Raw genomic sequence first — 15,564 nt, 5'->3', positions numbered from 1 at the left:
GTTCGTGCTCCGTTACCCTGAGAGAGCGGTTTGTGCTCCGTCACCCTGAGAGAGCGGTTCGTGCTCCGTCACCCTGAGAGAGCGGTTCGTCCTCTGTCACCCTGAGTGAGCGGTTCCCGCTCCATCACCCTGAGCGAGCGGTTCATGTTTCAGACAGAAGTTTGTCTCCAGATGTGTCTGAGAAATGTTTTTCTCTGGACAGTTCGGCTTCATATGCATCGGAGCGGCCAAACGGCGTTTGTCTCCGAACGTGTCCAGGCGGTATTTATGTCCCAACGGGAGTTTGTCTCTGGGTGTTATTTGTGGTAAGACCGGTAGAAAATGGATTTCAGACATTATTTTGTTTCCATCTTCACAGTTATTCTACGCAAAATCATTTTTATGAGACAGTGTCAATCGTAATTAACACTCCACCGCACGTCTACCCTCGATTCGTCTGACCTCTCAACGCTTCTAGGTTTTGATTGGTGAATCAATTCAGTGTTCCCCAATATGAAAATTCTGTTCAACAAAGCAATATACCCAGCCTCTGGGTGGGTGGAGATTGCACAGGACTTGCTGAAAAAAGTTTTTTTTTTGTTTACACATTTTGGAGGCTCCTATGAGAGCTAATACACAACACACAACAAGGGGGGGTGTGGGGGCAGGAGACAAGAGGGGCGGGAGAGGGAAGGACAAAACAGTGGGGAACAGAGACATTAGGAGATCTGTGGAAGGGAGAGGGATGGGGCGGGGAACAAGGAGTAAACAAAATGGACACCACAGGGACTTTCAGGACCTTACACGACAGGGAACTTTCAGGAAGGAAAGCAGGGAATTTGAAGCAGGTGGGTTTGGGGTGGATTATCGGGGGTAGAAAAGATCGTGGTTTTTGAATGGGGGAAAATAAGAGGTGGTGGTGTACAGCTGTTTTTAAGACCTGGAGAGAAGAATAGGATTGAAGAGAGTGTGGGAGTTTATTCCAAAGGCGGGAAAAAAGAGGAATGAAAGAGTGAAGGTGAGCAGTGGTTCGTGATTTTGGTAGTTTTACCAGAAGGGGGTTGCTGGCGGACATTGAGTGCTCCGCGGAAGTATATTCTGTGTCTTGCAAGAAGACTATAGATGTTTATGCGGTGTGCGTCTACAGGGGTTGTATGGGTCTCCAGATCTATTAGGGTTTAAGGAGTCTAAGGGATGTAAAGGATGCAAAGGTCTGAAGGATCTAAGTGGTCCAAAGAGTACATAGGGCTCTATGAGGGACTAAAATTCTAAGAGGTCTAAAGTAGTCCAAAGATCTACAGGGTATTTACCAATCGTAGTTTGGGTCTAAATTGGGCCTAAAGAGGGTATCATGGGTATAAAGGTCTAAAATGTCGAACGGTCAAGGTGTCTCAGCAGTCTCAAGAGTGTAAATGGTCAAAAAGGTCTTAAAATGTCCAAATGGTCTAATGTGTCGAAAGAGGGTCTAATGGGTATAAAAACCTAACAGGACTAAGTGTCAAGGGGTCTTAATGGTGTCAAGGTATTCAGGAGCCCAAACAGTCTAATATGGTAAAGAAGGGTCAAAAGGGGCCCAAAAGATCTAAAAAGGTCCAACGGGTTTAAAATGGTCTAAAGGGGATGAAGGGGTCTAAACAGTCGAGGGGATCTAAAGAGTACATTCCAACAGTAGTTACAGGTCTAAAGTGTCTAAAGAGGTTCTAATGGGTCCAAAGGTCTAAAATGTCTAAGGGTCAATGGATGAAAGCAGTCAAAATTGTGTAAAGGTTTTCAGGGGTCGAAGGATGTCTAAAAGGTCTGAAAAGGTCAAGGGATCAAAATCGTCTAAAAAGTGTAAAAGTATTAAGGGTGGAAAAGTCAAAAGGGTCGAATGGGGTATAAAGGGTTTTAAAAGGTCCAAATTTCGAAAACATATGTTCCAATAATTCATTATTAATAGACATAGTCATCGTTCAATAATATGTAATTAATAGACTTCCTCATGGTCCAACTCAAACAGCATGTAATTAATTGACATTCTCACATGGGTCGACCGAGGCTTCACCTCGATGAGGGCTCACCGTCCACTCATGTTTTTCAGTTTCATAAACGGTATATAAATAGTTATCAAGTTAATCGGATGAAAATTGATGATTTGTGACATTGATCTTTTGACCTATCGACCTCAAAAACAATGGGATTCTTGTTTGTGTCTACTTCTACCAAGCGGTTAAGTTTTGTGAAGATCGGAGTACAAATGCAACCTCAAGGCAATTGATAAACAGACAGACAGACAAAGACAGACAGTTAGCCAGACAGACAGACAGACAGACTAACAGAACAGACCAACTAATATACTTGTGAATATTTTATTTCACAAGTAATAAAGCCAGTGATTGTACAGACAAGTTTGATTTCTTTTTTCAGAATGAAATAACAAAAATGTTGGTACTCATGTTGGACATTCATCACTGGGACAACTATATAAATGATGAACTTAAGGAAGCAAATAAAAACAAAAGAACACAACAATGATTCTGGTGCAGCAGCAGGGATCCTTCCCTTAGAGAGCATGCAGTCGTTTGGAAGGCACATTAAGCCAGCTACCCCTTCTCATAGCAGTTACTTGTGGATGTCAAAGACAGCACGGAACTTTTCAAAAAAGTAGGCCACCATGAGCTGGTATTCCGTGGAGAAATTTGAAATTCCTGCCTCCCTCCCTCCCCACCCTCATGGCCTGCAGTGTTTTTTTAAAATCCTTTCTGGTCAGCACAGTCTCTCTGTTTCATTCAGATAGCATTTGGATGGTTCTGTGGTCGATGATCACAATGTTGTTTAAATACACTGATGGTCCATCTTCCTTCTGGAGGATGTAAGAACACGAGGGGGTCCTGAAATCCTGCAATATTAAGAACTGACAACTGCATTTGATTGGGATGATTTCCTTTGAGTGAAATGGTCGATGATGTAATTACCCCGTGCACGTAGTGCTCTGTCTATCTGTCTCTTTCTGACAAACGTCAGTCTGTGATCGAGAAACTACTTCATTTCAATTTAATTACTTATTTTGTCACACTACAGAACACTAATCGGAACACGAACCTGCAGTTTAACAGTACTTTGACTCTGAATTTGGCAAACTGTATGGCGTCTCGTCCCGAATACACATGAGCACTGCAAGGTAAAGCAATGCTTCAGTCTGTCTGTCAGTCTGCCATTCAAACAAGTTGATAACACTGAACAACAAAATTTTTTTACTGGAGATGTGTAAAGTGATTTAGACTAATTTGGGTACGCTGATTTCAAAAATCATAACCGTTTTGCTGTATCACGTCAGGATTTTCAGTAACAGAAATATTCCCATTGCCTAGAAGTCAGGATTTCAATGAAATTTACAAAAATTCATTTATTCATTTATTTCATCATGAATGCTTCAAAATTATAGAAATTACAGAAAAACTCCACTAGAATGTAATTAAAAATGCTTTAGGCATTTGGCTTTGCGTTTGTGCTGCTCTGTGTCAGTTTCACGATGCAGGAACCAGCAGAAATCGCCCATCACGTTCGGGTTGTGCCGCCCTTGGTAACGCGTCTCCATGAGTGAAATCTCTTGGTGGAATCGCTCGCCGTGCTCGTCCGAGACTGCTCCCAAGTTGTCAGGGAAGAAGTTCAGGTGCTGGTGTAGGAAATGGATTTTCAGGGACATCCTGGAGCCAAGTTTCCTGAAGGACTCCAGCAGCTGCTGCACTATTTCTTCATAGTTGTCCGCGCGCTCGTTCCCCAAGAAGTTGTCCGTCACAGCTTTGAAGCTCCTCCACGCTGCCAGCTCTTTGGGGTTTAGAGTTGTCGGAAAAGTTTCGTCCTTCATAATCTGTCAGATTTGCGGTCTAACAAAGACACCAGCCTTGATCTTGGCCTCCGACAAGGTGTTGCCAAACTTTTCCTTGAGGTATAAAAACCCACGCCCATTCAGATCCATTGCCCGTACAAAACTTTTCATCAAGCCGAGCTTTATGTGGAGTGGTGGAAGGAAAACCTTGGCTGGGTCGACAAGGGCGACATGCTTCACGTTGTGTCGACCAGGTACATGCTCTTTTCGCTCTTCCCAATCTTTCTTCGTCCAGTGATTCTTGTCGTCTCTGCTATCACAGAGACAAAGGAAGCACATGTATTTCGTGTAGCCTGACTGCAGCCCTAACAACAGCGCCACCACTTTCAAGTCTCCGCAGATGTGCCAGTTGAAGTCATTGTACTTGATGGAATCAAGCAGCTGCCGCATAGTCTCATAGGTCTCTGTCATGCCGAATGCGTGAGCCAGTGGGACTGATGGTTTCTCGTTGCCATTGTGGAGCAAAACAGCCTTCAAGCTGTTCTTCCCCGAGTCGATGAAGAGGCGCCAGTCTGCAGGATCGTGATCACACCCAAGTTCTTTCAACAGACCATTGATGTCACTGCAGAATGTCATCGTGTCTTCCATCTCAAAGAACTCAGCCATGTCTCTGTGACGTGCTCTGAACAAGGATATCTTGGTGTTAGGTTCAAGTAGATTCCACTGCTGCAGCCTTGATCCAAGCAGCTCTGCCTTCGCCTTCGACGGTGAGAGATCTCTTACAAGATCATTTAAGTCTCCCTGGTTCAGAAGGTGTGATTCTTGAGTGTCGGGTTCAAAAGGTTCATCATCACCATCCTCTTCACCACTGCTTACAACTATGTTCTGATCAGCTGGAGGTGTTGGAACGGGGTTCTCGTCATCATGAGGCACAGGTTTACGAGCAGACACGCAGTCAGCGTACTTGATGTGACCTTTATTCTTCTTGTTGAAGCCGGCGATGCTTGTGCAGCAGAAATAACAATCATCATGATGATTCTGCGGCTCACGCCATATCATGGGCACCGCAAATGGCATGCTCGCGCGCTTGCCCACCAACCACTGAGTCAAGGTTGTGTGACAGCTTGTGCAGCAGATGTGTGGTGCCCAGCTCTGTTCTTGGTCCCCCACCTTACACCCGAAGTAGTGAAAGTAGGCGGCCTTCATTTTCACTGCTGTAGATATACTTCGCTGTTGATCTTTTTTGGTATACCGACCACAGACATAACAGAAGTTGTCAGGATGATTGGTACAGGAATGCCTACTCATCTTTATCTGAAAGAAAGAAATATAACACAAGTTAACAACAATTGTACGAAATAGACATGTTAAAGACATATGTAAATTTCATTGAAATCCTGACTTCTAGGCAATGGGAATATTTCTGTTCCTGAAAATCCTGACGTGATACAGCAAAACGGTTATGATTTTTGAAATCAGCGTACCCAAATTAGTCTTAATCACTTTACACATCTCCAGTAAAAAAAATTTTTTGAAATTTGTTGTTCAGTGTAATCATTCCAAACAGGAAGCTTACTGTTTTTAGGGACATCATAAAGGACACAAACAACAGACATGAATAACTAATTTAATACGTTAAATAAGGTGTTGTAAAGAAGGTGTGCTAATGGCAGTAAGCTTCCAATTCAATGTTTTTTTTTTTTTGGTTTCACCTTTAAAATTTTATTTTAATTCAATTAAGTTATATATTTGAACACTGTTAAACACAAATCACTTTGCTTGCACTTCCAAAAACCTTCAGTTTAGTAGTATTTCGGCAACCATTTACGCTGTCTCGCCAAATAAAATTTGCTGCACATTCTGATGGCGGAGTAAAAGAGATTCAGACAAAAATGGCGGTATCTTGCGATGCAACTCGAGCTAGCTTCGTCCAAAAGATGTTTGTTTTGTGCATCTTTTTCTCATATATCGTTCCAAAATCGGCAGTTTCTGCAAGAAGAGTAAGCAGAAGTTTCAGCTCTGGGCTGTTCTGTTTGACCCATCAGCTTTGTATGGTTGTCATCGCCTGTTATTCGAAGTTCACAAACAAAGCTTATATATCGTGCTAGGAAACATAAAGCAAAGTTGAAAAGACCCTTCCCATGTACTTTTTTCTCAAGACTGCATCGGGTAAGGTGTTCCACGAATTATCTAGTTATTGTTGTCACGATATGTAAAATTCAGTACATACACAGCCATTATAGTTTTATCATAGAATCACTTAGTATTTTCAATGTTAATTACAAAGTGTATAAAATATGAGGTAGATTTTTATTTCTTTTAATCTAACTTCCCTTAAGAGGAACTTCAATGCATGAATAAAGAGGCTATGCGGCCAATCGAAGCCTGCACAATGGTTGTCAACCTATAGTTGTTTGTCCATGCTCTATCCTTTTGAAATAGTGAGCGTCAAGCAAGGAAGGAACACATGTAATTTTTTTTCAAGTCTTTGGTATAACTCAGCTGGGGTTAGAACCGCTTTCCTCCCATAATCAGAGTGGAAATTCTAACCATTACGCCACCGAGTATGGCTTAATAATAAACAGCACCCTGACAAAAATGGACCCTGGCACCTAACACAACTCACCATGAAGAATAGCAGCAATCTACATAAACCAAGGATTTGTCTGGGCAAGCGGAGGCTGGCCTGGACATGCCGAGGCTTTGGACACTGAAGTATTGCTACTTCATGGAAGCAACTTATTTAGGTTTATCAACTTGATATTAACAGAAAGGACATTGAAAGACAAAGATACATGGTTCTAAGGCAGTGAGTTAAAGGAAGGAGCACACTGGGAGTTTGATGTCAGAAGATGAATGGAGCAAATCAAAGAGAGCCATTTGTGAAGACGTGATGATCACATTGTGCTCTTTCTTTAGAATATTTTACCTACTTAGAAACAAGCACGCTCTCTGAAGCTTTGTGTTCAGAGCCCCTGCATAAGTGGGTATGACTTGACAGCTAATTAGAACATCATTGCTTGGAGTGTGCTACTCCTACGGCATTTGCAACCTCCAATCCGGCTGTTCCTCACACTGGAGATTCCCTGCAGCGAAGCTGAGATGATGTGAAACTAAAATGAGATGCCTTGCACAGATGCTAAATAAAGCATTTTTTCAGAATTTCTGCACTCAACGACTTTATCTTCCAGTACTGTTTCATAGTCGAGTTAAAATTGCATTTGTAGTGTCATTGTTGTACTTGCCTCAACTGCTCACTATACCATCCAGCCAACCACATAATGCTGCACTAAATTTGACTTACAACTGCCCTGCTGCTCACTGAATCAAATCGAGATAGAACATCTAAATGTGCTCACATGCCGTGACTGGTGCCCTGGCTTCACGACTCAAGTGATTGGCCTGTGACATTTCGTGAACTGTTGCTTCTGTGTATTTGCTTAGTTTAGGATGGCTTTAAGACAACATGGTTAGTTTTGCTGAAGCATGTAAATTCAAAATAAAGTTAGTTTTATATTACTAACATTGTGGCACAAGTCCTGTTTCCTGAGATTTTGCTTAATAAACCTATTTACACCAACTGCTCAGAGTCCAGGCCATAACCGGCTCCATAGCTCGAGTGACATTGGCACCTTCTTGGACAGGATTATCCAATTGCATCCTATGTCTGTATACGATCCCTGATCACATAACAATATTTATACAACTATTTGTAGTTTTTCAATGGTAACAGATTTATCGTCTAGAGTCATAAAAACCTCAATATTTGGTAAAAATTGTAGCTGTTTCAACGAACCAAGTTTCCTTTCCATTTGTAAAATGAACGTAGTGTACAAATGTAGTAAAATTAAAAGCTGAGTAAGTAAGTGTGTATTGACAAATTAAAAGCATAGGAAAATAAAGGGTGCCGATCACATGCACACACGTATGGTTAGTTTCCTGCATTACTCACTGGCCTGTACTCTGCAGCTCAGGGCCAATCTCATGGGCCTCGTGCTCTGGTTCAGACACAGGTGCTGCCCCGTTAGCAGCACCTGGTGTCTTGCGTTTTTCCTGGAATGCAGATTAAGTGGAAATGACGAATTACGCTGATCTGAAAACCATTCTGGTTTATGAACAATGTGCATGCGGTTTATTGATGACTGTACCTTGATTTTTGGAATTGCCAAAATTTGTAGTACCCCAACCCTCACCCCTTCACTGCCTTGAACAATGAATTATAAAAGCAGTACCTGTGATGGAATAGTTTTTGGTGGTTCAATACGGATAGAGGGATCCCATTCTCCCGGGGGAAGCACCGTCACCAGATCCAAAAATTCATCAATTCCAGCCAGTAGGTCACTGCGATCTTTGGCCTTGTAGGCAACATCATGGAAAATCTGCATGGCATATGGGCACACCTGCTGCATAATCGAGGACTATTTCTGTCTGAACTTTGAACACAAAATTAACTCTTTAATACAGCATGACTATTTGTATCCCTCATAAACTGAAAAGCACCACCAAAAAATTCAGCAAAGACAACTTGGCACATGAATGATGGCATTTAAGATCAAATCAAGTGTCACAAAAATGACAAGGTGAGCAAAACAAAAAAGAAAAGAAAAGAAAATGATAGAAAAAGAGAGAAAGAGCTCCACAAGTCAGTACCATAGACCACTACTCAAAAGCTGCAGTGTGCAATGGCCAGGCACATTTGAAAAATATTGCATCAACACCAGAATATAAAATATCCACTTTAGACTTTATGCCTTGATCATCAATGTAAAACCAGCTGATTGAAAATTATGAAATGCATCAGGCAGCGAGCTGTTGTATTCCTGAGAAGCACCCTGACAGCAAAGGCAGCAAAACACAAATGCATGTTAGAATGGCGAGCTGTCGCATGTGCGCACCTTATACTCGCCATGCATTCGATTTGTCAATGTAATTTGTCAATCGCCTTGTTTTTTTTGTTCTTTTCCCATTCAGTGTCAAGGCTCATGGAAGAGGTAGTACACTGAACGGATCAGGATGTAACAGGTGAAAAGGAACAGCAGAGAGAGAGAGAGAGAGAGAGAGAGAGAGAGAGAGAGAGAGAGAGAGAGAGAGAGAGAGAGAGAGAGAGAGAGAGAGAGAGAGAGAGAGAGAGAGAGAGCACCAACAGCAGAGTTGAAGGACAAGCTGGAGGGAGACTTGGACAAACAATGGGTGTGGGAAGGAATGGGAGGCAGGAAAGGATGCATGAGTGGACAAGATTAATACAGAAGGAAACTCTCGGGAGTGAAATAAATGGAAAGTTGGAAGGAGGAGAGCTTGGGATGGGGATAAATGAGGGCAGAAAAGATCATGGTTTTGGTTTGGGGATGATCTGAGATAGTGGTGAACAGCCGTCTTGAAGACCTGGAGGGAAGAATGAGTTTGAAGAGAATGTGGAAGTTGTTTCTGACGATGGGGAAAAAAAGGAACTCCTCCATAAATTTATTTGTTTTTCTGAATTTATTTGGCCTTCACAAGATAGTCGGTTAAGTACATGCCTGGGCTGAAATACCCTGCGTTATTCTTGAAACGTAATTTCCTTGTCAGAGACGACATTAGGGCGATCCCGTTTCTTTCTGCAATGTGGGTGTACAAGCTCAAACCCAAATGTCATTCGACCAATCAAGATTTGCTTCAATCATTCCAATAAGAAATTTTTTTGGGGTACAAAATATAGAATTTATAGTCTTCCCAAAGTAGACAAAACATTCTGTTTTGCATAGCACATGTTGTCACCCCCATTCTTTAAACTTGGCCATCTCCTGGTGATCATCAATTTTCCTTTCACCGGGCTTCGCTGGTCTTCGACGAGAGGGAACCAACACAATCACAACACGTGTGCCTACCCAGCTCACAAATAATTATTCGAGCAGTCTGAGACACGAAGACCTGCCTCTCCCTCCCTCGAAATCCCTTCATTCTCAACCCGCACCATTAAATTGTCTATTTCTGTTATACATTATTTCAATAGTGTTCTGCATTGATTTGTTTAATTTTTGCTTCGAATCTACACTAAAAAAATATCAGTGTGTCAGTGAATCAGTCAGTCAGTCAGTTAGTGTCTCCTCCATAACTCCAAAACCATGAAATCAAGCAGCTTGAAACTTTGAATGCATACTAAGGGATCCCCAAGGTAGTGCATGAGTCAAAATTGGGTGTTTGAGTTAATTTAAACACTCCTTTGGAAGATAATTAATGGCCGTATTTAATGATCCTTCATCAAGGCGTTATCTTTGGCCACCTTGCTCTCCCTCGCCGGGGTCTTAATTTACCTCCGCCACCGAAGGTGAAGGAGGTTATGTTTTCACCCTTTTCTGTCTGTTTGTTTGTACACAGGATATCTCAAAAAGTTGTGGACGGATCGGGATGAAATTTTGTGGACAGGTTCGGTGTGTGACAAGGACGAACTGATTAGATTTTGGTGAAGATATGGATCCGGATGTGGATACGATAGTTATTTAATTTTTAAAGTGATTCTTCACCATTGAGAGATAGGGCCAAAAACGATATATAGCATGATAGTTCACAAATGTATTGGGCCCGATATGTTCTCATGGATCAGGCAGGTATTGCAGGGTGGAGGTATGCAATCGACCGAGTGCCCTTCTAGTTAAAGTATATAATTGAAATATAATTGCTGTTTTCACGATCGGATGACGTGGACTAAATAACTATTGAAATCTGGAGTGAAATCTGAAAATGTTAAGAGTTTGGTGAGGTTTATTTGTTTTTTGTGGGTATGTCCCATTACCAATCAGCTTGCTACCACTTGCCAAGGAAAGCCAAGCCAGCGTTCCTTATCAAACATTTTGTTAGAGTGCTTCCTTGAGTGCTTAAGCCTCTTGACGAGCACCTGCCAGTCGATAGCGGTATTACCATGTGTGAAACTGCATAACTTTTGAAAAAAGAAAAAAACGAAATTTTGCGAGGTGGGTCTGGGGGTCTGCTCCCCCAGAACATTTTGAAAAATTGATAGTCAAAATATGCATTTTGGGGGTGATCCTGTCCATATTCTAACAAAAAAAAAAATGTAAAAAGTGATATTTTGTGAAGATTTTTTTTTAATTTCACCTGAGCATTCATTGCTGGAGCCTGGTGTTGGCTTAACGGTTAGGGTGGCTGGCTTAAGATCTTAGGGTCTTGGGTTTGAGCCCCCTCCTGCAGTTGAACTGACACCAGGCAGGTTGACCCAGTCCATCATACTTCCAAGATTAGCAAAATGAGTAACATGGGACACTGCAACAGCGGGTACTGCATCAGCATTGGCCAGCGGTCGGAGTCGTGAACGTACGTACAAGTGAGAGGAATACGTCTGAATGCAAGGGCGTAGCCAGACGTCCAAAAGTGATGAGGTGAAAAGAGGTGAACTTGGTTGATGCGACGGTGCATGTAGCGCAGCGTTGCGAGCGCCAATGGCGCGAAGCTTTTACAGTGAGGGGTCTGGGGGCCTTGAGCAGCCCCCAGAAGCCAATGCATTTTTGATGCCCAGAAACCTATTCTTGGCTAATTTCAATGCTCAAATTTTAAAAATGTTTATGTTCATTTCAACCACATTAATCATGAAAATATATATGCAGTAGACTAGGCGTAAGTCGTCACCATCGGGACCGAGAAAAAAGTGACGACTTAGAAATGTGACGACTTACGCATATGCGAACATTCATGATGACTGTGGGGTGAAGGATGAAGTCGCGCGTGGCCTGAACACGTACGTGTGAGAGCTGGCTATTGTACCAAAAGGAAAACACAATCCTCGGGGCATAGGTGGGGGTTCATTGGTGAGTTGGAAAGTGATCAAGCAAAGATGGAATTCATGAATCAGTTTATCAAAAGTAAAGATAATGAACAACTGTAAGACAACTCATATACCATCGGTGATGGTATGGTGACAAATTACATGACACACAGTCATCGTGGTGATGATTACCACTCAATGCCTATGTGTGAGTGAGTGCGGTAATGTACAAAACAAGCCAATATAAAACCATGATCGGACTTCAACACGAAGCTCGATTGATCCTTTACTCCTTCGTGAAGTAATCCGTTACCTTTGACTGCCTCAAACTCTTGGGCATCTGGTGCATGAGAAAGGACTCAAACCAGTCATTGTATTCCATGATGTTGTCTGGGCAATCCTCCACCAAAAGACAGTATCGGCGCATCACATCCAGACAGTATCGGCGAATCCACGCTGCCTGATTCGCCGCACTTCTTGACCTTGCCGATTCCCCACCTCACTTTGAATCTGTCTATCCAGTGCATCGGCAAGGTCTCGGCATCATCATGCCCGAGGTCCGCAGCGAATTTACGTGCCTTCAGCAGCAACATTTCACCGTCCAACCGAATATTTGGCTGAGCCGACATTTGCCGAAACCAGATGATGAGCGCGTCATCGACATCTTCAAAGGACACACATTTCACGCGATTCACACTTACCACTGGCCTCGCGATCTTCTCCACTTGTCCAAACATCGTGCCCTTATTCTTCAAGATATCGTTCAATGTCTGCCGTTTGATGTCCAACTTCTCAGCTATGGCTGTTTTCTTCATCAGTGGGTTTGCCTCGCAAAACTGGATAATGTCGTATTTTTCTTGGTAGGTTTTAGTTGTAAGCTTACGCTTAGTCGCCATTGTCCTGCCTGCAGTGCGATCAACGTGTGTACGCAGTTATAAATAGCCTATCACTGGCGGTGTCAACCAATGAGCGAGCATCACGATTCCATGAAATCGGGATTCTCACGAGGCAGCAGTTCCGTGTGACGAGTTACGAGTGGTAATTTACTTGAGTTTCCATTACGCGGGAACGGACAACATCTGACGACTTAGACGAAGTGACGACTTAGAGATGACGACTTACAGAGGGATGACCCTTTATTCAAAGGGATTTAACATGAGATAAATTCGGGACTTTTTGACACTGCCGACTTAGGCGAAGTGACGACTTACACGCTGCCGACTTACGCCTAGTCTACTGTATATCCATACAGTCAAACAGTAAATTTTGTTTGTGTCAAAACATTTTAGCCCCCATGGTAAACCCACCCCACACCCTCACCACGCCCGACCCCCACATGTTCTCTCATCATTCAATCACAATGTTCCTCATCATCCTTATGATGGTTGAAGGCGAGTGCCACTCTTCTGTGCAGACTGGCATCCCAAGCCTTGAGGATGTGCAAGGTATCCTCATGAGATCAGTGTACTGGGAGGAGGGTTCTTCAGTCACTGTCGGGGGGGGGGGGTATTGTCCTATTTAGGTATTGTGATAGGAGTGGAGGTAAGAGTATTCAGAGCACTGCCGGGTCGCTTTGATAGTTTACTCCCCAGGCCAGATGGCCAGAGGGATCAGGCCAGATCATATTTCAGGAAATGAGCGACGAGGCAACTGCCTCGTCTGCCTCAGCCTGGCTACGCCCTAGGAATGGAGTAAAAATCCCACAAGGGAATGGTAAATTGCTGAGATACTTTGCTGAATAGCCCTCTGGAACATGGCAGGGCCAAAGACAGGAATGTTGATTCAAAGTCTAAGAAGAAATCGAATCCGAACTCTTCAGATGAGCTTCGCCAACCTGCGTAAGGCAACGCGAGACGTGCAAGGTACCACAAAGCAAAGAAGAGCTTTTCACACACGATTCACACAAAGGTGCCAATATCAAGGGAAGAACCGTTACCAGCAAAACTCCATGATAACGATTGTCCTTTTCAGCTGTAGTGGCACAGAAGATCTCTGTAGTGTGGAATGAGTCTGAAAGACACCAACAAATGGTGGTCGTTCACGCCCAACACTCCAGGCAGGCGGATCTTTAGCATGGAAGGAAAAGACGTCCGAGGCGTTCAGAACCCGAGTCAATCGTATATTCCACCCGCGACCGAACAACCCACTTGTCTCTCTTCTGGTTGGTTGCACCCGGTTCTGGAAAACCCCCCGATTAACCCGAGCTCAAGAATATTTACATATTATAACATGAAAATGATGCCACTCCAGATTGCAATGGCACGCAAGTTCTCCTCGACCTTTCGTGAGATGACTGAAGAAGAATTCTACCGAAGGATGAAGAGTAAGTCCGTCTCTGTGATGACTCAAGCAGTCTTCTCCAGCGAATATAAATCACCCACGAGGGATGAACGAACGTCACAGCCTTCCATTCCATTCCGATTGGGGAAACCCCTACTTTTCCTTTCCCCCCACCCTCTTTTACAATTTCCTCCATCTTCTTATAAACTCAATCCCTCTCTATTTTCATTCCAAACAGCATCTTTCCATTCACAAATTAATACTATATCATAAATGTAGCAAAATAAAATGTTAACAAACTCATGATGTAAACTAATATAAATGCCATTCAAATGTGATAACCAGAACAGACGAATACGCTGGTGAGGAAAGGAGGATACCCAACACCGATGTGCACACACAGAATCCTGCCTGGCGGATATCTAATCACAGTAACGCGCTTGCAAGCTTTTGTACCCGGGTAACTTCGACAAAAATAGCTCACAATAAAAACTACGATGGGAGTAATTCACATAATTGTTGTCATGATGCGTTATTGCGTGAGCATTTCACCACATCCCGATGAAATTGTTTAATAAATGAATCAGCAAATCAATAGCACCTAAATTCCATGTAATAGTGGCATACCTTTCTGATGATGAACATACGGAAATCTCCGTATGGGTCGTTATAAAAATACAGATTACCATAAGATACGGAAGGAGTTTCACCCATGGATATTATACAAATATTTTGTGTCGCGATCCAGAGGTCAGTTTGCTCTCAGCACGAAGAGGTACGTAGACAGCACACACGGACGTGGTATAAATGGGTAGCTTGGGATTTGTAAAGGGACTCTTCGCAGGTGTGAGTGTGCATACGTGCTTGGTTACGTGTGTGTAGTGCGTGGGATCCGCAGGTGTACAGACCGAACTTGCACCCAGCCCTCTAGTGCATGGCTCCGTGGTGGAGGTTTCAACTTTTAACTTCAGCAGCATCCTCCTTTGTCCTCGTGGCTCTTTTTAAAGCAATTGGTTATTTTATATGGCTCAGTGTGATTTAGAAAGGTTATGTGGTGTCTCTGTGAGTTTCAAACAAAATACAATTCATAACACCCGATTTCCGAGCCGTTTGCCGAATTAACGTCTTTTCCAAATTAAAGAGCCAATTTTTTTCCACCCATCACACAACAACTGGCAGCCAATTATAAAGAATAATGTTAATGCACATCTCCGAGAAACATCAACAATGAAACGTTTTTTATTTTTAATTTGTTTGTTGAAATTCCTACAAAATAAGGGTGAGAGCGACTCAAGGTTTTTGGGTTGCGTAGAGTAATCCCCTCACTGTAGTTGGTAATTACACTGAATCCAATCATCTGATTACTGAAAAATTGCCGTTATCGGCCAAGCGCAAATATGTATATCGTTTGTGCGTGCGTGCGTGCGTGCGTGCGTGCGTGCGTGGGTGGGTGTCGTTGATTGGTATCTACATATGTGAGTTTCAGAATGTGGAATTGAGTCTTCCCAGGGTGGGCTCAAAGTTTCAACCTTCATTTCAGTAAGGGGTCACGATTCATGGACCAAGCTGTGAAGTTTTCTGTTCTCAAGGTTTTGTGCTGAGGGTTCCCTTCAGGATCGTTACTGAGCCCAGGACAGCTTCCAACTGTAGTTCGTTTGTAACAATATTCCCAGGGATGTTTTTTAGCTCACCTGTGAAGTAGTTCCTGGGAGCTTATGGGATGGCGTGTCATCCGTCCGTCCAC

The 15,564-nt window shown here is 43.0% G+C and overlaps 1 protein-coding gene across 6 annotated transcripts in view; it reads right to left on the bottom strand.

The window, feature by feature from the left end:
• Positions 1-15,564, bottom strand: part of LOC147021607 (electroneutral sodium bicarbonate exchanger 1-like) — a 265,236-nt gene that overhangs the window by 100,931 nt on the left and 148,741 nt on the right. For all 6 annotated transcript variants that reach the window (XM_085891723.1, XM_085891721.1, XM_085891722.1 and 3 more), the window contains 2 exons: positions 8,020-8,166; positions 7,740-7,840 (listed from right to left, as the gene is read on the bottom strand). In XM_085891723.1, the coding sequence (XP_085747849.1) occupies positions 7,740-7,840; positions 8,020-8,166 (248 nt within the window). The remainder of the gene's footprint in view (positions 1-7,739; positions 7,841-8,019; positions 8,167-15,564) is intronic.

This window comes from Eptatretus burgeri, chromosome 8 (genome assembly GCF_056783735.1).
Source record: "Eptatretus burgeri isolate ZD-2024b chromosome 8, Ebu_testis_v1, whole genome shotgun sequence".
NCBI classification, from domain to species: domain Eukaryota; kingdom Metazoa; phylum Chordata; class Myxini; order Myxiniformes; family Myxinidae; genus Eptatretus; species Eptatretus burgeri.
This window is presented reverse-complemented; position numbering and strand designations above follow the sequence as displayed.